The sequence below is a fragment of the Aquarana catesbeiana genome, linkage group LG05 (genome assembly GCF_042186555.1).
Source record: "Aquarana catesbeiana isolate 2022-GZ linkage group LG05, ASM4218655v1, whole genome shotgun sequence".
Classification (NCBI taxonomy): domain Eukaryota; kingdom Metazoa; phylum Chordata; class Amphibia; order Anura; family Ranidae; genus Aquarana; species Aquarana catesbeiana.
This window is the reverse complement of record NC_133328.1, coordinates 148187506-148210106: the sequence shown is the minus strand read 5'-3', so window position 1 is coordinate 148210106 and position 22601 is coordinate 148187506. Positions and strand designations below refer to the sequence as shown.

Genomic DNA, 22601 nt, shown 5'->3' with positions numbered 1-22601 from the left:
TATTTCGCCTAATTAGAGAGCCGCCTCTGGAGAGACATGGAGACTCCCACTGCTAACCTCTGCTTCAGAAAATGTTAGTTGACAACCATGCTGCAATAATACTTTAGAGTTGATTTTAAAGGCAAATAGGCTGTTTACTTTGCAAAGAAAGTTGCACTTTGCAAAGGAAATTTGCCCCAGAGCTTAGTTAATAAGGTGAAGCTCTGCTGACTTCCATCATCCAATCACGTGCAAGCACGAATGTTTTTTTTTTGTTCCTTGCATTTGATTGTAAATGTTAAGTTATGTGTTTTCCATAATGTGGTTAGGTTATTAGATTTTGCGTTGCAAAGAGACTGATGTGAATGGTTGTATGCATTCTGTTAGAAGTGTAATGTGTTGGCCAGTGGCAGCTTGTGGTAATTTTCCTGGGGGTGGCGGCAAACAGTGCACCCCCCCCCCACCGGGTTTGGGTCAGTCAGTCGGTCGGTGCACTTACCTCAACCATGGGTGGCTTCCCTGCCTCTCCTCCGTGGGCATCACGAGCAGCCATCTCCTTCCTCTGCTCGGCGGCTTCCATCCGCTCCTCGGCAGCAATCAGAATGCTTCTCCCTTTGGCCAATCGGGAAACGCGTTTCACACCCATACTTCATTCTCTATTCTAACACTGGGTGGGCTCCGAGCGCAATGCTCTGTGTCCGGAGCCCACCCTATTTTGAAGCCTATTAGAGCCTCTGGCTCTAATCAGGTGATTAAAAAAAAAAAACCCACCGATGTAAGTCATGCGCCCGGCATCCTGAGAGAGTCCGAACGCATGAATAGGACAGGCTGCCCCTGGTGTTGGCACTGTATAATCATAGGAAACAGTGATTCGAGCAGGCAGTTTTTTGGGTTTTGGTGGATGATAAATAAGAATGGTCAACAGGCAGATGTTTTTGTGCTTCTGCCAGGGAACACACTTTTTTTTTTGTAAGGTTGTTTGTGTCCGTTCTTACTCCCTCTCTACAGCCTTTTCAATTTCAGTTAAGCAGTTTTGTTATATTTGCTTAACCACTTTGTGCCAGCCGTATGCAAATATGCGGCCTCTCGGCGCCTGGTCCTTAGTACCAAGAGGCCGCATATTTGCTCGAATTGCTGCCAATTTACCTGTACCGAGAGAGCGTGTGCTGCACGCTCCCGGCACAGTTACCATCGCTCCTTACAATCGGCAGATTTTGGATCACGTGATCGCATGACAGCCAATCATGGCGCTCACGTGGTCTTAAGCTCTGCCCCACCTCCCGATGTCATAAACCTCTTAAAGGGCCGGGAGGTGCTGGCGCTAAGAGGTTAAAGTGTTACTAAACCCAGGACCCTGCAGTCACTATATTTGGTCTCCCACAATACACAGAACATGAAGATGCAATTATTTTAGTAAATATAAATGGCTAAATACCCTTTCTCATCAGCAGTATATAGCAGTCTTGTGACTTCCATCAGTGTCTGGTTAAAGCCTGTAGGAAGAGTTTTCATTTTCCTCTGACTGTCCTATGAGGCTGCAGGTCCCCTGGCCCTCTGTCTGGACGGTGCTGATTGGCCCTGTGCCAATCACATGCACCCTCCAAAAAAAAAAAAAAAACTCTCTAGCAATACACAGCAAACTGAGCATGTGCAGAGTGCCCCCAAGACTCTGTACTATCAGCAGATGTATTGGGGACTGTGGAAGAAAGAGAGAATCAGAAAAGACAGGATCAAACAGCCTTTTTACACAATGTGGAGGATTAACCCCTTAGGTTCCACAGTGAATATAATAAGCATGCTTTACTGCATATACAGACTGATTTTACTGTTGTGGGTTTAGTAACATTTTAAGTTGCTCTTTTTCTGAAATCATTCCATAGTTGTCCTCAGTCTTGCATTGCATTACATCAGACATATGAATTTAAAATGAAAATAACTTTTCCCTGTGGTGTAAGATAGTATGTCTTTATATAATTGCATAGTAATATGATGTATAGGAATACATAGAAGGTAAAACAAGGTCTGTGAGCATAATGCGGCCTCTCCGGGGTGTGAAATGTGCAGCTGTGTGGAATTCTGAAAATATCTACATTGCTGAAGTGTTAAGATTCCAAACATTCTCTTCTGGTTTTCTGTGTCATTGTCTTTCACATCTTTGCAAATCTGAATAAATTTATTATCCACATTGGCCATCCTCCCAGATCAGCCATTAATAATCTCAGATATACACGGTATCACAGCCCACATTGAGATCCCACACACTATGTTTCACTGGGCTTCAGATGCTTTTTGGCATGTTAACAATAAAATATTACATAGAAACACATTAATGCACAATTATTATAAATATGTGTACTCAGATATGAAAAACATGCAAATTATACAAAAATGCTAGATCTGAATCATTTATTGTTTTTAAATATATGATGCTACACAATTCATATTGCTTTTAAGCAGGAATGTATGTTATGTATGTAATATGTTCATACAGTATATGGTTTCTATTACAGGGAATGGATTGACAGAGCTCCACCTGTTCATTTGCTTCGAGTGTTGATCTGTTTACGGCTGTTAATTCGGGACTCATTCTTTCAGGTGCATTCATTATAAAACACATTTTGTATATTTGTCTTTCATGGAGAATGCAGATGTGAAGGGAAATCTCTTTGGTCAATGCTATAAAACCTGGTGGCTGTTTCTTAATGCGAACCTGTCACAAACCTCATACATCACAATTTTCCAAAAGACACCTTTTTGCACACAGTATGTAGGCAAATTACACATCTCTGCCATGGCCCTGGTTATATGCTCCACAAAGATCTAACATGCAGAAAATAATTGGCTAAACCAAAAAGTGCTTTTTTGACCTCTATTTTTCCTTTATATTGGCTTTTCAAAATACCAAAAGTAGTAATATGTAGTAGAGGTTGGATAAAAAAAAATTAGGGCACCATAACACTTTCTGTAGTATAAAAACACGTTACGTACAGCGGGTAAAATACATATTGAACACGTCACCATTTTTCTGGGTCAATATATTTCTAAAGGTGGTATTGACATGAAATGTTCACCACATGTCGGTAACAGCCAATGCAATCTATACATACAAAGAAACCAAAACAAATAAGTTCCGAAATTAATGTGTAATTACATGCCAATACAGCCAGCATCAACCCATAACAGCACAGGCAATCTCCCCTTCATAAATCTCAAAAAAGTAGCGCTAAATCAAACAATCTTTAATAGTACAATGATGCATCTATATAACTAAAGTGCAAAATAATGCAAAAAAATGAGCAAATATGCAAATATGAAAGAAATCAATCCTTAAGAGCCTCACGGCCAAAGTTCTAATAATGTGCATAAGCAATAAAATTAAAAAATTGACTCTTCACTCAATTTCACATGTGAGTGACCCCACACTCCCAATTTCTTGTGAATCCACCACCGAGTGACACCATATAGTTGAGCCTCTTACTGGATTCAGTGGACCATCACTTGAATGGTCAAACACACTTAGTCAGGTCCCTTTGATCAGGATACTCCCAGACATCAGGCATGTGTCCCATCAGGATAGTTCCATCCGCATAAAGCATATGGTGGAAGACAAAAAATATGCGCCCATAGTGTAATTCAAAAATTTATGAAAACATGATAGCAAGCAAAACAATACTTGCAGACACAGATCCACTAAGATGATTTAAAACCGCATAATTGTGGTATGCAGGAAAATACAAGGTGCTTTTCCCGAAACAGCAAGCTGTATGTCCGCGCCGGACTTGGATTTGATGTAAGTCCTGGTGTCCCATTGTCCCGGTGACATTCTGGCACTTGGTTCCAGTGACTTGTCTGGCAGGGGGAATGCTGGTTGCCTTTGCCCCGCAGCTTGTGTTGTGTGTGTGTGTGTGTGATACCACACACCGCGATCCAGTCTCTGTATTGCAGCTGACATCTCCCCTTTGTCTGCCTGTTATTACTGTGACAGGCAGCCACATCACAGTAATGACCACGTCACATGTGGTATCACATACACGGTGTATCCGTCATGGCTGCTCCTGCTCTCTTCTCCTCTCCCTGGTTCCCCATGTACCTTCTCTCTGATACCTCCCTTTGTCAGCTGCATCTGGCCGCAGTGCTGCCACAGCAGTGTACCCTAGCGGTTTTCACTGCTCCTTTCTCTGTGTGACAGCAGGGAGCTGTCACCAAGCCAAGTTCCCAGGAGTGGATTGGCTGAGGGCAGGCAGCCACATCCCCAAGTCCCAGTTCCTGCACACACAGAGCAGAGGATGGGAAGTGAGGAGTCAGTGTGTACTGCCTGTGCAGGGATCTGTAGAGAGCTTGGATCCTGGTGAGACACTGGATGCATGCTGACTGCCTTGTTCCCCCTGGATAGGGTCTGCTTTGTTAAGTTATGTCAAGTGACAGCACCCAGCTGTTACCAGAGACAGGAGCACTTCCAGCAGGGACAAGGTGGGGGAAGGGGGGAGGGTGCATGCCACCTGCTCTGATCCACCTTACAGGGTCACTAGATCCCTTTTCAGGAACTGACTAATTTTATTTGCTGTGCACAGGCTGGTAATGCTATAGGGTGAGTCTTGCATAACTCCCCCCTGCTTGCGCTTTGCAGTCCTGGGGGGGGTGGGGGGGGCTGAAAGGGGGGTTCCCTGTTGTACTGGTGGGTCATGGAAGTCCTTGCAGGTTGGGCCAAGCGTGGAGGAGGTAGTGCTGGGCATCATCTGCTGGAGGGGGATCTGGAGGAACGGGAATGACCTTCTACCCTACAAGCAGAGCCAGAACACCCAAAATGGAGACAGACAGCAAGTACCAGTATTAAATGGTTTCGTTTTACTGTTTTTAAAAAATGTGTGCCCCCGGTACATATCTGACCCCCCAGCACAATTCTACGCCACTCCCAGTATGTATCTGACTCCCCCCAGCACAAGTCCACTCCCTTCCCAAAGCACTTATCCTATCCCCTCCTTTGCGCCACCTTCTAGTACAAGTTCTCCCCCTCTCAAAGCCCCCCCAGCACAAACAATTGTGTGCCCCCGGTACATATCTGACCCCCGGCACAATTCTGCACCCCACCCAAAGCGCCCACCCCCATTATGTATCTGACTCCCCCCCAGCACAAGTCCACTCCCTTCCCAAAGTGCCCCCCCAGCTCTTATCCGATCCCCTCCTCTGCCCTACCTTCTAGTACAAGTCCTTCCCCCTCTCAAAGGTCCCCCCCAGCACAAACAAATGTGTGCCCCCGGTACATATCTGACCCCCCGCACAATTCTGCACCCCTCCCAAAGCGCCACCCCCAGTATGTATATGACCCCCCCAGCGCAAGTCCATTCCCTACCCAAAGTGCCCCCCCAGCTCTTATCCAATCCCCTCCTCTGCCCCACCTTCTAGTACAAGTCCTCCCCCCTCTCAAAGGCCCCCCACCACAATTCTAAACCCTCACCCTGCCTTCTAGCACAAATCCTTTCCCCTCCCAAAGTAGCCCCACCCCCTCCCGCCCAGGTTATATATTTTTCCCACTCTACCTCGCATTCTAGAACAAATCCTCTACCTCCTAAAGCAACCCTCCCAGCAACCTTTAACCATACCCATAAGCCCTTAAACAGGCTTCTACCCCCTCAAGTGTCCCTCATTCTTAAGTTTGAAATTTGGGATGTATGTGCGCAGTACCATAGATAGGAACAATGTGTGATGGAAATTGCAGTCTTCAGAGAGCAGTGCATGTGACAGCAGTACAGGTGCATTGCTTGAATCTGGATACTGGAAGTGAGGGGAAGAAAGCATCTGTGGGTGGCGTGCCAGGATCATAAAATTTGAGGGGAACAAAAAACGTATATAAGCTTTGTGTGCACATTGAAGTTATGTGGGGATGTGTAAGGTATTATTATGGCTTAGATAGTGTCTTTTAGACTGAAGGTTTACTGACACCTTAATCCTTACATTATCTACAAAATTCTTGATAATGATTTCCTATCTATTTTCAGGCTTTGAAAATTATTACGTTTATCTATTTTCACGGACACTCACTCACAGATTGTATAATAATATGAATTATTCCAACATACTTGTGCAACAGTCAGATTGGGGTTGATTTACTAAAACTGGAGAGTGCAAAATCTGGTGCAGCTCTGCATGGAAACCAATCAGTCTCCAGGTTTTTTGGTCAAGTGTAAAGTGGTTGTAAAGCCCCAAGGTTTTTCAACCTAATGCATTCATTCATTCGTGAAAAACCTTCTGTGCTGCTGCTCTCCCCAGACCCCCCCCTTTTTCTTATCTGATCCAGCCATGTGCACAAGAGCAGCGACTCTCTCCTCATTGACTCCCTCCTCATTGATGGCAGCGTAAGCCATTAGCTTGCGCTGCTGTCAATCAAATCTAGTGACACGGGAGTGCATGCTGGGGCCGAGTCCCACTTTCTTTGTCAATGGACGCAGCATTGGGACTCTGGAGCGAGCCTGCCTGGGTACCCCTAGGGAAAGCAGCTTTCCATGGGGGGGACCTGATTAAGAGGAGGGGTCTGGTGCGCCGATGGAGCACCCTAGAAGAAGAGGATCAAGGCTGCTCTGTGCAAAAGGATTGCACAGAGCAGGTAAGTATAGGCATGTTTGTTATTTTTATTAAAAAAAAAGAAACAAGGGTTTACAACTCCTTTAACCACTTCAGCCCCAGAAGGATTTACCCCCTTCCTGACCAGAGCACTTTTTACAATTTGGCACTGTGTCGCTTTAACTGCTAATTGCGCGGTCATGCAATGCTGTACCCAAACTAAATTTGCTTCCTTTTCTTCCCACAAATAGAGCTTTCTTTTGATGGTATTTGATCACCTCTGCGGTTTTAATTTTTTGCGCTATAAATGGAAAAAGACCGAAAATTTTGAAAAAAAGTGATATTTTCTACTTTTTATAAAAAAAAATCCAATAAACTCAATTTTAGTCATACATTTAGGCCAAAATGTATTCGGCCACATGTCTATGGTAAAAAAAATGTCAATAAGCGTATATTTATTGGTTTGCACAAAAGTTATAGCGTCTACAAACTAGGGTACATTTTCTGGAGTTTACACAGCTTTTAGTTTATGACTGCCTATGTCTTGAGGTGCTAAAATGGCAGGGCAGTACAAAACCCCCCCAAATGACCCCATTTTGGAAAGTAGACATCCCAAGGAAATTGCTGAGAGGCATGTTGAGCCCATTCAATATTTATTTTTTTTGTCCCAAGTGATTGAATAATAACAAAAAAAAAAAAATTACAAAAAGTTGTCACTAAATGATATATTGCTCACACAGGCCATGGGCATATGTGGAATTGCACCCCAAAATACATTCAGCTGCTTCTCCTGAGTACAAGGATACCACATGTGTGGGACTTTTTGGGAGCCTAGCCGCGTACAGGGCCCCGAAAACCAATCACTGCCTTCAGGATTTGTAAGGGCGTAAATTTTTGATTTCACTCCTCACTACCTATCACAGTTTTGAAGGCCATAAAATGCCCAGATGGCACAAAACCCCCCCAAATGACCCCATTTTGGAAAGTAGACACCCCAAGCTATTTGCTGAGAGGCATGTTGAGTCCATGGAATATTTTATATTTTGACACAAGTTGCGAGAAAGTGACAATTTTTTTTTTTTTGCACAAAGTTGTCACTAAATGATATATTGCTCAAACATGCCATGGGCATATGTGGAATTACACCCCAAAATACATTCTGCTGCTTCTCCTGAGTACAGGGATACCACATGTGTGGGACTTTTTGGGAGCCTAGCCGTGTACGGGGCCCCGAAAACCAAGCACTGCCTTCAGGATTTCTAAGGGCTTAAATTTTTGATTTCACTCCTCACTACCTATCACAGTTTTGAAGGCCATAAAATGCCAAGATAGCACAACCCCCCCCAAATGACCCCATTTTGGAAAGTAGACACCCCAAGCTATTTGCTGAGAGGCATGGTGAGTATTTTGCAGCTCTCATTTGTTTTTGAAAATGAAGAAAGACAAGAAAAAACTTTTTTTTTTCTTTTTTTCAATTTTCAAAACTTTGTGACAAAAAGTGAGGTCTGCAAAATACTCACTATACCTCTCAGCAAATAGCTTGGGGTGTCTACTTTCCAAAATAGGGTCATTTGGGGGGTTTTGTGCCACCTGGCCATTCCATGGCCTCCAATACTGTGATAGGCAGTGAAGAGTGAAATCAAAAATTTACGCCCTTAGAAAACCTGAAGGCGGTGCCTGGTTTTTGGGGTCCCGTATGCGGCTAGGCTCCCAAAAAGGCTCACACATGTGGTATCCCCGTACTCAGGAGAAGCAACAGAATGTATTTTGGGGTGTAATTGCACATATTCCCATGGCATGTTTGAGAAATATATCATTTAGTGACAACTTTGTTCAAAAAAAAAAAAAATGTGTCTTTTTCCCGCAACTTGTGTCACAATATAAAATATTCCATGGACTCAACATGCCTCTCAGCAAATAGCTTGGGGTGTCTACTTTCCAAAATGGGGTCATTTGGGGGGATTTTGAACTGTCCTGGCATTTTATGCACAACATTATGTCACACATCACCCACTCTTCTAACCACTTGAAGACAAAGCCCTTTCTGACACTTTTTGTTTACATGAAAAAATAATTTTTGCAAGAAAATCACTTTGAACCCCCAAACATATATTTTTTTAAAGCAAATGCCCTACAGATTAAAATGGTGGGTGTTTCATTTTTTTTTTCACACAGTAGTTGCGCAGCGATTTTTCAAACACATTTTTTGGGGAAAAAACACACTTTTTAAAATTTTAATGCACTAAAACACACTATATTGCCCAAATGTTTTATGAAATAAAAAAGATGATCTTAGGCCGAGTACATGGATACCAAACATGACATGCTTTAAAATTGCGCACAAACGTGCAGTGGCGACAAACTAAATACATTTTTAAAAGCCTTTAAAAGCCTCGATCTGACCTTCGCGGTGATACCTCACATGCATGGTGCAATTGCTGTTTATATTTGACGCCAGACCGACGCTTGCGTTCGCCTTTGCGTGAGAGCAGGGGGGGACAGGGGTGCTTTTTTTTTTTTTTCTTTTTATTATTTTTTTTGCTTTTTTATCTTATTTTTAAACTGTTCCGTTCTTTTTTTAATTTTTTTAATCATTTTTATTGTTATCTCAGGGAATGTAATATCCCCTATGATAGCAATAGGTAGTGACAGGTACTCTTTTTTGAAAAAATTGGGGTCTATTAGAACCTAGATCTCTCCTCTGCCCTCAAAGCATCTGATCACACCAAGATCGGTGTGATAAAATGCTTTCCCAATTTCCCAATGGCGCTGTTTACATCCGGTGAAATCTAAGTCATGAAATGCTTGTAGCTTCCTGTTTCTTAGGCCATAGAGATGACTGGAGCCATTCTGGTCTCTGATCAGCTCTATGGTCAGCTGGCCGAATCACCGGCTGCATTCTCAGGTTCCCTGTTGGGACAGGAGAGCCAGAGAAAAACATGGAAGACAATGGGGGGCATTCCCTCCCACTGCTTGTAAAAGCAGTCTAGAGGCTAATTAGCTGCTAGGATTGCTTTTACATGAAAGCCGACCGCTGGCTGAAAAGAATGATACCAAGATGATACCTAAACCTGCAGGCATCATTCTGGTATAACCACTCAAAGTCCAGCAACATACCAGTACTTTGCTGGTCCTTGTTGGGCATATATTGTAAACTTTTTTTTCATGCAGCCTGTGGGCTGAACGAAAAAAAGATATTGATCGGTGGGTATGCCCACCATTAGAATACCTCCCTTCATCCACCCACTTCTAATGATGGGCATACATGCACCGTTTATATATGCCGAAGCATGGGGGCATCCTCCCGCAAAAGGCAGGAGCAAATCGCTCCTCCACCCACTGCTGCCCCCACGCTTCGGCATATATGCTGAAGTATGTAACTGTGGTGGTGAAATCACCTCCGACAGCGCTGGAGTCACGGCTTTATGTATCATGGGAGCAAACGCTGTTGCTGTCAAGATAAATAAATCCCCTCTGCAGCTGAATGGCGTACCTGCTAAGCAAATGATGGTTAACAATAAAACAAAGTAACATTACAGTATAACAGTAAGACTTACCATACCTGCAAAGCAAATACAAAAAAAATAGTAAAAAATAAAACATTTAAATGCAACCGGTGCCTAAAATATATATATGCCGAAGCATGGGGGCATCCTCCCGCAAAAGGCAGGAGCAAATCGCTCCTCCACCCACTGCTGCCCCCATGCTTCGGCATATATGCTGAAGTATGTAACTGTGGTGGTGAAATCACCTCCGACAGCGCTGGAGTCACGGCTTTATGTATCTTGGGAGCAAACGCTGTTGCTGTCAAGATGAATAAATCCGCTCTGCAGCTGAATGGCGTGCCTGCTAAGCAAATGATGGTTAACAATAAAACAAAGTAACATTACAGTATAACAGTAATACCCCGTACACACGGTCGGATTTTCTGACTGAAAATGTGTGATAGGACCTTGTTGTCGGAAATTCTGACCGTGTGTAGGCTCCATCACACATTTTCCATCGGATTTTCCGACACACAAAGTTTGAGAGCAGGATATAAAATTTTCCGACAACAAAATCTGTTGTCGGAATTTCCGATCGTGTGTACACAAATCCGACGCACAAAGTGCCACTTATGCTCAGAATAAATAAAGAGATGAAAGCTATTGGCCACTGCCCCGTTTATAGTCCCGACGTACGTGTTTTACGTCACCGCGTTTAGAACGATCGGATTTTCCGACAACTTTGTGTGACTGTGTGTATGCAGGACAAGTTTGAGCCAACATCCGTCGGAAAAAATCCATGGATTTTGTTGTCGGAATGTCCGAACAAAGTCCGACCGTGTGTACGGGGCATAAGACTTACCATACCTGCAAAGCAAATACAAAAAAAATAGTAAAAAATAAAACATTTAAACGCAACCTCTGCCTAAAATATACATACGCCGAAGCATGGGGTTATCCTCCCGCAAAAGGCAGGAGCAAATCGCTCCTTCACCCACTGCTGCCCCCATGCTTCGGCATATATGCGGAAGTATGTAACTGTGGTGGTGAAATCACCTCCGACAGCGCTGGAGTCACGGCTTTATGTATCGTGGGAGCAAACGCTGTTGCTGTCAAGATAAATAAATCCGCTCTGCAGCTGAATGGCGTACCTGAAAACAAAAAAATGGTTACCAAACATGATAAAAACATAACAACAGTAAAACATTGCAGAATAGAATACAGTAAAAAAGAGCAGAACAATAGAGAGAGAATAGAGAGAGAGAACAATAAAACGACAACTATTTTTGGTTTTTATTATTTTATATTTTTTTTTGTGTTTTTTTTTTTTTACTTTTTTTGTAACTTTAACTTTTGTAACTGGTACCAGGTTTGGGTCTCTCAAAATGCGATGGTATCTTGGGAGACCCTGTGAAAGTGTGTCCTAGTCTGTGCAGTGCTGTACCCTACGCTAATACTCAACTAGTGTATGGTAGCATTCAAAACATTCACCAATGCAAAGACCAGGATTGTCAGGACAGAAGGGACAATAATACCGGGTGTCACGCCTAAATCAGCGCTTGCTGCAGACAGGACATCTTTTTTTGGGGGGCTCGTTGAGTAGGGGTACTCGGGAGGACATAAAGAAAATGCCTCTCATGCAGCCGGCTTACTGCATTTGGTTGGGGATGGTGAGGTGGAGCACCGTCTGGAAACAGAAGGGCTCTGACGATCTCTTCCTGGAATTTAAGGAAGGATCCAGTCCCTCCTGAAGCTCTGTATAGCACATAAGCGTTCAGCAAAGCCAGTTGAAATAAATAAACAGACACTTTTTTGTACCAGCGTCTGGCCTTACGGGCAACTAGGTACGGCGCCAACAACTGGTCGTTGAGGTCCACCCCTCCCATATTGAGGTTATATTCATGGACACAGAGGGGTTTCTCCACAACACCAGTCGCCGTAGGAATTTGGACCGTCGTGTCTGCATGAAGGGAGGTAAGAACGAAAACATTCTTATTGTCCCTCCACTTAATAGCGAGCAAATTATTACACTGCAAGCAGGCTCTGTCCCCCAGCCTAAAATGGGAATCTACAAGCCACTGGGGAAAGCCCCGGCGATTAGGTCGCACGGTGCCACATGCTCCAATCTGATGATCAAAAAGGTGACTAAAAAGTGGCACGCTCGTGTAATAATTGTCCACGTACAAGTGGTACCCCTTTCCGAATAAGGGTGACACCAAGTCCCCCACTATCTTGCCAGCACTTCCTATGTAGTCAGGGCAGTTTGTCGGCTCTACGTGACTATCTTTGCCCTCGTAAACCATAAAACTACATGTATAGCCTGTGGCCCTGTCACAGAGCTTATACATCTTGACCCCGTATCTGGCACGCTTGCTGGCAAGGTACTGTTTGAATGACAAGGCCAGAAAATTTAATCAGGGACTCATCAACGCAGACAACTTGATGGGGAGTAAACAAGTCTGCAAAACGTTGGTTGAAGTGGTTTACGAGGGGCCGAATTTTGTAGAGCCGATCGTATTCAGGGTCTCCACAAGGACGACAGAGTTCATTGTTGTTGAAGTGTATGAACCGCAAAATCTGCTCGTATTGTGCCCTGGCCATGGAAGCAGAGAACACGGGCATATGGTAAACTGGGTCAGTGGACCAATATGACCGCAACTCACTCTTTTTATTTATGCCCATGTTGAGGGAAAGGCCCAGAAAGATCTTAAATTTGGAGACCGTAATTGGTCTCCATTCTCTGGCAAGGGAGGACTTGGGAATAGTGGCGATGTATTGACCAGCGTATAAATTGCTTTGGTCCACATTAGATCTATAGAGATCTTCAGTGAAAAACAGCGAATAAAAATCCAGTGGCGTAAAATCAACTGTTTCCACCTGAATTCCGGGTTGGCCAGTGAATGGAGGAAGGACGGGTGCTTCAGAAATGGTGGGTACCCAATTCGGATTGGCGAATGCAGCAGGAAGGGCACGACGGGCCTGTGTTCGTCTTCTTGGTGGCAGCGGGACACTACTAGTGCTTGCCACCTCGCCAGCTTGAACTGCACTTATGGGACTCGCCACGTCACCAAGTGTTACTGCAGTGCTGGATGTACGACCAGGGTGTACTAAGCTGCTGGTGCTTGCCAGTTCACCAGAAGGAATAGCGGCTCTAGTACTGCTCTGCTCCATACGAGAGCCCTGTGGTTCTTGCACTTCAAGAACAGAAGAAGAAGATTGGGGTCTGGTACGCCTGACCTTAGCAGGGACCACAACTCCGTCGTCAGAGCTATCTGTCATGGAGCCGCTGTCGTCTACAGGATCGTATTCTGAGCCTGAATCTGACAGATGAGTGACTTCCTCTTCACTATCTGGCATGCTCAGAAACGTGTAGGCCTCTTCACTAGTGTACCTTCGATTTGCCATTTTGGGCTCTAAATTTAGGGGTACACTAGTGAGACTCACAGGCAAAAAGCTCCTGACTGTTAGCGACTGATTCAAAACGCTACCAAAAAACTGTTAGCGATCGCAGGGATCAGGCCTGACTCTGCGAACGCTGCAGTTATGTGTGCTTAGTGTTTTGTAAGTGTCAGTGATCGATCGATACTGCACTTGGGTGGGCTGGGCAGGGCTGGGCCGAGGGGCAAAACGCAGGTGCTAGCAGGTATCTGGGCTGATCCCGCTAACACTGCGTTTTTGGAAACCCTAAACTGCTGGGGACGCTAGTATAGATCTGATCGGATCAGATATCGATCCGTTCAGATAATATAGCACTAAGGGAGGTGTATGCTGCGTGCGTGGGTGTTAGCGGTACTGGCGCTAAACTGACGCTGCCTGGGGCGACGCAGACCTTATCTGACCCTAAAAACGTAACTTATATCACCCCCGGGCAATTAGGGGGTTAAACCTTTATAAGGTAATAAACAGCGGGTGCCCTAAAACTATAATACACTATAATAAACAATCTAACTAACCAGCGTCACCCGTAACAATTATATGGTGATCACTGGTGAAAGGGTTAACTAGGGGGCAATCACGGGGTTAAAACCTTTAGTAGGTAGTATATGGGGGTCCCTGTCGCTATAAAACACTGACGGCGAACCTATATACTTACCTCCCTAACTAGCGTCACCTGTGTCACTAATACAGTGATCAGAAAAAGATCGCTTAGTGACACTGGCGATGGGGGGTGATCAAGGGGTTAACCTTTATTAGGGGGGGTTAGGGGGGTACCCTAGACCTAAAGGGGGGTACCCCAGACCTAAAGGGGGCTGACCCTAACTGCCCTAACACTTATTACTCTCACAAACTAACACCAATGCAAAAAAAAAAACTGCTATTGGTGTCACTGTGACAGGGGGTACAGGGGGGTGATTGGGGGGTGATCAGGGGGTAACTGGGGGGTGAAAAGTGTGCCTGCGTGTTCAACTGTTAGTGTAATGTTGTGCAAACTCACATTGATGTCTTCTCTTCTCGGCGCCGGAACGAAAAGACCGGCTCGAGGAGAGATGACATCACTTCCTCTGCCTCTGTTTACATTACAGAGGCAGAGGAAGGATTTCATTTGCCGGGAGGGATCGCGAGGAGGTGGCCACGAATGGATGGCCTCCCCCTCACCTCTGATCGCCCGGGAACAAATGCCGGCCGCCTCTGGCACCGGGGGGGTCCGATCGGAGGCGGGTACCAGGTACGTGATTTTGCCTGCCCGTGCCATTCTGCCGCAGTATATCTGCATGAGGCGGTCGGCAAGTGGTTAATTGAACAAGCTGAAGTTAGAAGCTGAAGTTTGAAGTTTTGCACTCTCCAGTTTTAGTAAATCAACCCCATTGTGAATGAACTGAAAATGATTATAGCAGATGTCTCCTGAATATCCTTAATTTACCCCTTTACTTTACTAGGAAAGAGTACATTATGGTCAAAACTTATGTCAGTAAGACAAGATTTTGGTCATTGCCCTAAATGAGCTTGTAAAATCTAGTTTTGGGGACCCCACGTAGTCATATACAGTATATGCAGTGCACTGTGAGTTGACGGAACAATACTTAAAGTTAAAGTTCTGCTCTTCCTCCTTTTCCCCTCTCTTCTACCACTTGTGGAGTACATTTTCTTTGGGGGGAAGTGGATACCCGGTTTTGACAGGTACCTGCTCCCACTTCTGGTTGGATCACCACAGCGTATCCACTGGAAGCTCTCCTCCGCCCTCCCTGCCCGCAACCTCCTGGAACACGTCACAAGTCCCAGAAGGCTGCGGGACCATTCACAAAGCGCAATGTGGCTTGTACATGCATATTGTGCAGCCCCCTGTGAAGGAGTCAGAGCTGGCTGCCCACAGTTAACATGGATCCTTGGACAGGTAAGTGTCTGTTTATTAAAAGCCAGCAGCTACAGTTTTTGTAGCTGCTGACTTAATTTTTATAGAACTGACTTAAGCTCCTCTTTATGTCCAGAAAAGGTTGGACATTTATTGTATTGATGCTTTGCTTCTAAAACAGATAACAAGGCAATGGCAAATGTGCAATCACTAGCACTAGTAATACAGTTGTAGCAACTGCAGCAGAACACTTGAAGTAACAGTTCCAGGTACCCTTGTAGTAGCAAACATAGTAACACTGACAGTACAAGGGAGGTAATGCTGATAGTAGAAGTCACAGTAATGCTGGTAGTACAACGGTGAAGCTTAATGCCCCAAGATGTCACGCAGGCATTGTCTAGCATCTGCAGGAGGGGTGGCTGTCTGCCAGAGTGGCAACACAAGCGGCACTTGAGAGAGCAGCACAGGTCCTATGCAGTAATCCCAGAGACTGGTGAATAGCAGGGCATACAGAAATGTCCCTAATCTCTCCCTTCTTGAAGAGAAACCTTTCCTTAAGACTAACTCACTGTCCCTGTCAAGCATGGTTCCTCCCTCTACTGTAGCCACTTGCAAATGTGCGCCAACTCTAGCAAGGCACTGATAACTATTGACACTGCCCTTACTAAAAATGGCTGCCAAAAGTCACTCAGTGTTCCAGCGTCCAATCTTACCACTGGTCCTCTGGTGACACCTTTGGGCCTGCAAAGAAAAAATGTTCCTCCCAGCCACCACGTCATCTGCACAGAGGCACAGCTCCATCTGCAGAATGGATAAACTGTCCCTGCCTACAACTATACAGGGAAACCTTCTATTTTGATGCACCCATAAATTAACACTCAGGGCTTTGAGTCCCTGAATAAAGCATTGGGGTTTATTTACTCAGGGCAAATAGGCTGTTCACTATGCAAGAGAATTTCCCCTTAGTTTAGTTAATGTTGTAAAATTTACTTTGCAAAAAAATCCAAAATCATTTGTGAGGAAATTAAAAAAAGGAACACACAGTATTTTTGCTTGCACATGATTGAATGATGGCATTTAGTAGAACTTTACCGTATTCACTAAGCTAGGGGAAAATGCGATTGCAAAATAAACAGCCCCATAAGCTTTTTTTAAATCAACCAGACTGAGTCCCAGATAAAAAGGGATGACCAGTAGAGATGTCTGCAATTAAAATTGCACTTGGCCCTGCTCCTCTCACCTCATAAACCCCCCAGGTGGACTCTAAAGCTGTAATCTAAGCAAACATCTAAATACATTGATTAAATACATATATATAGCAACTTACACTATATTACCCAAAGTATTGGGAAGCCTGCCTTTACATGCACATGAACTTTAGTGGCATCTCAGGCCTAGTCCGTAGGGTTCAATATTGAGTTGGCCCACCCTTTGCACCTATAACAGCTTTAACTCTTCTGGGAAGCTGTCCACAAGGTTTAGGAGTGCGTCTATGGTAATGTTGGACTATTCTTCCAGAAGAGCATTTGTGAGGCCAGGCACTTTTTTGGACAAGATGGCCTGGCTTGCAGTCTCCGCTCTAATTCATCCCAAAGGTGTTCTATTGGTTTGAGCTCAAGACTCTGTGCAGACCAGTCAAGTTCCTCCACCCCAAAATCGCTCATCCATGTCTTTATGGACCTTGCATTGTGCACTGGTGCGCAGTCATTTTGGAACAGGAACGGGCCCTCCCCAAACTGTTCCCTCAAAGTTGGGAGCATGAAATTGTCAAAAATGTCTTGATATGCTGACACCTTAAGAGTACCCTTCACTAGAACTAAGGGGCCAAGCACAACCCCTGAAAAACAACCCAACACCATAATCCCCCCTCCACCAAATAATTTGAACCAGTGCACAAAGAAAGGTCCATAAAGGCATGGACGAGCGAGTTTGGGGTGCAGGAACTTGACTGGCCTGCACAGAGTCCTGACCTCAACCTGATAGAACGCATTTGGGATGAATTAGAGCATGTCCACACCAGTGCCTGACCTCAACCTGATAGAACGCATTTGGGATGAATTAGAGCATGTCCACACCAGTGCCTGACCTCACAAATGCCCTTCTGAAAGAATGGTCAAACGTTCTCATAGACACACTCCTTAACATTGTGGGCAGCCTTCCCAGAAGAGCTGAAGCTGTTATAGCTGCAAAGGGTGGGCCAACTCAATATTGTCTATGGACTCAGACTGGGATGTCATTAAAGATAATTTGCGTGTAAAGGCAGGCGTCCCAATACTTTTGGTAATATAGTGTATTTAATACCTGCCAAGCAATTTGTATTTCTGTCCACTCTATTCTAAGATTTCCACAGCTCTGCATAGCCCGGTAGATGATACCACTTCCTGTAACAATTAAAGTGTATATATATATATATATATATATATATATATATATATATATATATATATACAGTGGATATAAAAAGTCTATACACCCTTGGTAAAATGTCAGGTTTCTGTGATGTAAAAAAATTAGACAAAGATAAATCATTTCAGAACTTTTTCCACCTTTAATGTGACCTATAAACTGTACAACTTAATTGAAAAACAAACTGAAATCTTTTTTTGGGGGGGGGAGTAAAAATAAAAAAACTAAAATAATGTGGTTGCGTAAGTGTGCACACCCTCTTATAACTGGGGAAGTAGCTGTGTTCAGAATTAAGCAATCACATTCAAACTCATGTTAAATTGGAGTCAGTACACACCTGCCATCATTTAAAGTGCCTCGGATTAACCCCAAATAAAGTTCAGCTGTTCTAGTAGGTATTTTGTGACATTTTCTTAGTCGCATCCTACAGCAATAGCCATGGTCTGCAGAAAGCTTCCAAAGCAACAAAGGAATCTCATTGTTAAAAGGTATCAGTCAGGAGAAGGGTACAAAAGAATTTCTAAGACCCCTTTCACACTGAGGTGTTTTTCAGGCGCTCTTGGGCTAAAAATAGCGCCTGTAAAGCGCCTGAAAAACAGCTCCCCTGCAGTCTCTGGCTTTCACACTGAGGCGGTGCGCTGGCAGGACATTAAAAAAAACTCCTACAAGCAGCATCTTAGGAGCAGTGTATACTCCGCTCCTAAACCGCCCCTGCCCATTGAAATGAATGGGCAGTGCCGCCGAACCGACAGGGACCGCAAGCTGCCAGGAGGCCTACAGCAACATTAAAGGAGCTGCAGGAATATTTGACAAGTACTGGCTGTGTGGTAAATGTGACAACAATCTCCCATAATCTTCATATGTTTAGGCTATGAGGTAGAATGGCAAGACGGAAGCCTTTTCTTATGAAGAAAAACACCCAAGCCGGCTAAACTTTGCAAAAACACATCTGAAGTCTCCCGAAAGCATGTGGAAAAATGTGTTATGGTCTGAGGAAACCAAGGTTGAACTTTTTGGCCATAATTCCAAAAGATATTTTTGGCTCAAAAAACAACACTGCACATTACCAAAAAAACACCATACCCTCAGTGAAGCATGGTGGTGGCAGCATCATGCTTTGGGTCTGTTTTTCTTCAGCTGCCTTGTCAAGGTAGAGGGAATTATGAACAGTTTCAAATACCAGTCAATATTGGCACAAAACCTTCAGGCGTCTGCTAGAAAGCTGAACATGAAGAGGAACTTCATCTTTCAGCATGACAACGACCCAAAGCATTTCATCCAAATCAACAAAGGAGTGGCTTCACCAGAGGATGATTTAAGTTTTGGATTGGCCCAGACCTGAATCCCATTGAAAACCTGTGGGGGTGATCTAAAAAGGGCTGTGCACAGGAGATGCCCTCGCAATCTGACGGACTTGGAGTGTTTTTGCGAAAATTGCAAAGTTAAGATGTGCCATGCTGATAGACTCATACCCCAAAACACTGAGTGCTGTAATAAAATCAAAAGATGCTTCAACAAAGTATTAGTTTAAGGGTTGTGCACACTTATGCAACCATATTATTTTAGTTTTTTATTTTTACTTCCCTCCACCTAAAAGATTTCAGTTTGTTGTTCAACTGAGTTGTACAGTTTATAGGTCACATTAAAGGTGGAAAAAGTTCCGAAATGATTTATCTTTGTATAATTTTATTTACATCACAGAAACCTGACATTTTACAGGGGTGTGTAGACTTTATGTATGTATATACATATATATATATATATATATATATATATATAAGGCCATGTTTTTGTTTTATATAGAACAGTGAAGGATTAGAATCCCTGTCATTTTTATATATACTGTATAAGAGGCCATTTTTTTGTTTTGAATAGAACAGAGAAGGATTAGAACCCCTGTCATTTTTTTCCTGTTTGTGTCCCTGCTAAGTAAAATCATGCTCTATATTTCTCCTTGTGACTGTTATATAAGAAAGAAAGTGATGGGAAAACGTATGTCACCAGAACAAGAGATAAGGGTAAATCATTCATTGGGGTCCAGTGACAGCTCTTTTTAGAGGGGATTTTCCTTCAATTTGTAGAGATTTTCTTTTGCTGCCTGTTGTGCCCCTGGGACAGAAAGTAGAGGGAAATCTTTCCAGTGGGACACAGACAGGAAAAAATAAAACCCTTTACAACCCTTTCCTACTTTATCCGAAGCTTAAAAGGAAAATTTTGGCTATGCAAGTTCTTTTAAATGTATGTAAACCAAAAAACAAACATGTAAATATTGCAGATGACCAATCCATAGATGCATGGCTGTATTTGTTTTTTTTATAGGTTTTCCAGCATTCCCGTTCGACAGAAACCAGTTATGAGACTGGCTTCTGTCGGACAAGGAGCTGTACACATGGGCCGAAAATCGTCCAGTTCCTGCCGAACCAACCATTTTCAGCCAATTATCTTCCCATGTGCATCCAACATAACACAGAAACATAAAAGAGTGATGGCAGAAAAGAGCAAATTTGTCCCTTTTTTAAATATTTATTTATTTATTTATTAATTTTTCTATCCTTTGTGTCTGAGCATAGATCTGTGTTAGTCCCAAGCATGTTTACACTCAATTACCGTTGACTATATGAATTTAAACATGCTCGGGACAAACATAAATTTACACTCAGACCCAAAAGTTTAAAACAAACAAGCAAAAAAAAAAAAAAAAAAAGAAAGGCAAAAACAAAAAAAAGCAACTAACCAAAAAATAAAAAAAGCAGTAGACTTGGTTGACCACATCTGGAAACCTCTTATGCATTTTTCATTTGTTTGATTTGCTAAGGTTTACTTTTAAGTAGAGAAGACTACACATTGCTAACAACAAATTATTTCCAATGTAGGGGGTGCTTCACCAGATCAATGGCATCAACACTCTTACACAGGTATATGTTTTTATTTTTATCTAATTAAATAAACATATGGTATTGAGAACATAACCGATTATCAGATGTTATCATCTAGTGATCTGATATCAATAAACTAAAAATGAGGACTATTAGCTGCTTATCTACTAAGTCAGCTTCTGTTTTCCATGCTGTGTTTTATGAGTTATTTTAATGTAACCTGACCAAACTTATGTTGTTATAAGGAAACTTTAATGGTTTGGGTTAATTTTATTGTTCTTTTATGTTTATACAATAATAACATGGTCATATGACAATAGTAGTGGTAATAACAACATCACCACCGATGTTGCCTGTTCTCACTACTATTTAAATTGTATTTAAAGCCAAACCTTTTTTTCTTTTCTTCTGATGACAGTCATGTAAGAGGGGATCTGGTTGCTTTGGAGAAACCTCCTCTTTCTAACCGCTGTGTCCCTCATACCAGAAGTAAGGGAAACAGACAGAAAAAAAATACAGGACAGGTTCTTAAGCATTACTTACTCTATCAAAAACTATAAAACTAATTTTGGCTTTACATACACTTTAAGGGTCCATGCACACTTGGCAGCAGAAAATTTACCAGAACTGCTGGCAGAAAAAAGCAGCATAAAGAAACTCCCATGGAACATAATGTATGCTCCTTTAGGCGTGTTTGCGTTTATAAGCGTTTGTCACCACAGCACTAGAAAAATGTACACTTAAAAATACCTGATGCTCATAAAAACCATGTTTAGGTGCGTTTATGCGAATTTAGGCATTTTCAGCCTGTACAAAATCTCCTCTACAAATATGCAGTAAACGCCCAAATGTGCATGGACACAGGCTAAAATAGAGTTGCTTTTATTGGCTGAAAAAAAAGACCCCAGACGCCTGTATAAGCAGCCTTTTTTTATGCCCAGTGTGCATGAGGCTTAAAACTAAACTACCAGTAGTTATCCTATAACAACAGTTACTTAGTTCAACTTTAATGTTACTACACCATCTGCTGGATATAAATATAAATGCTGCTTTCCCAGTTCTATATTATGACATACGCTCTTCTTTTTATTTTTAGTACATGCAGACAACATGTAATGCATACCTTTCATCTGGTGAAGATGAATTTAACATTGACAAGTTGGTCAATATGACCTGTAAGTATAATTATTACAAGTGTAAGTAGTAATATTTATATGCATTCGTTGTAATACTTCCCAAATTAAATGTGATGGGAAAGAGGGACAACATTGTATGAAGGTAAAGGACACACCCCTGTCATGCCCACTGCTACGCAGACCGGGAGGATTTAATATGCAGAAAATGATTGGATAAACCCACAAGTCCTTTTTACCGCTAATTCACCTTCCTACTGACTGTTCAAAAAAAACACATGTAAGAAGTCAGAGGCTGTATGAACTGTTTAGCCTAATATAATAATATATTAGTTCTGGTAGTTATATATTACATTAACAAGGTCAGTACCCCTGGACCAGAAAGCAGGACAAATAAGGAGGACAGAGTGATTGTGTATGAAAAGAGGGACAGTGCTTTCGAAAAAAAGGACAGTTGGGAGCTATGGTTTTGAGGTATATTGCTCTTTAAAGTAACTAGGTGACCAGTCTACTTTACTTGTGCAATTGCAAACACTTGGTATGGGAAGGCATCACACCTTGTATGTTACCATTTACAGCCTACAATGCTAATCCCCATATTTGGAATTGTCATAAAGACCTATGTGCTTTTAACATCATAATGATTTGTACCCTTAATATTAAATGTTCTTTTTTTATATATATTATTGGTATGCCACATAATCTTTCTCCTTTTTTGTAGATATTTTTCAAAAACTTGCTGCCGCAAAAGAGCAAAGAGAATGGATAATTCAAAGTGGAGCACACAAAGTAAGGAACCAGCTTGTTTGTGTTCAATTTAATAGCATAGCAATACATCAGTATATTTACTGTAAATACAAAGAACAATAAAAAA

At 42.8% G+C, this 22601-nt stretch overlaps 1 protein-coding gene across 3 annotated transcripts in view; it reads left to right on the top strand.

Annotated features, from left to right (window-relative positions):
• The window catches only part of NEK10 (NIMA related kinase 10), a 515946-nt gene that overhangs the window by 80391 nt on the left and 412954 nt on the right, over nucleotides 1-22601 (top strand). For all 3 annotated transcript variants that reach the window (XR_012244412.1, XR_012244413.1, XM_073630267.1), the window contains exons 6-9: nucleotides 2490-2574; nucleotides 20592-20633; nucleotides 21691-21769; nucleotides 22449-22516. Coding sequence is in view for 1 of the 3 variants with exons in the window: in XM_073630267.1 (XP_073486368.1) it covers nucleotides 2490-2574; nucleotides 20592-20633; nucleotides 21691-21769; nucleotides 22449-22516 (274 nt within the window). In the remaining 2 variants the exon portion in view is untranslated. The remainder of the gene's footprint in view (nucleotides 1-2489; nucleotides 2575-20591; nucleotides 20634-21690; nucleotides 21770-22448; nucleotides 22517-22601) is intronic.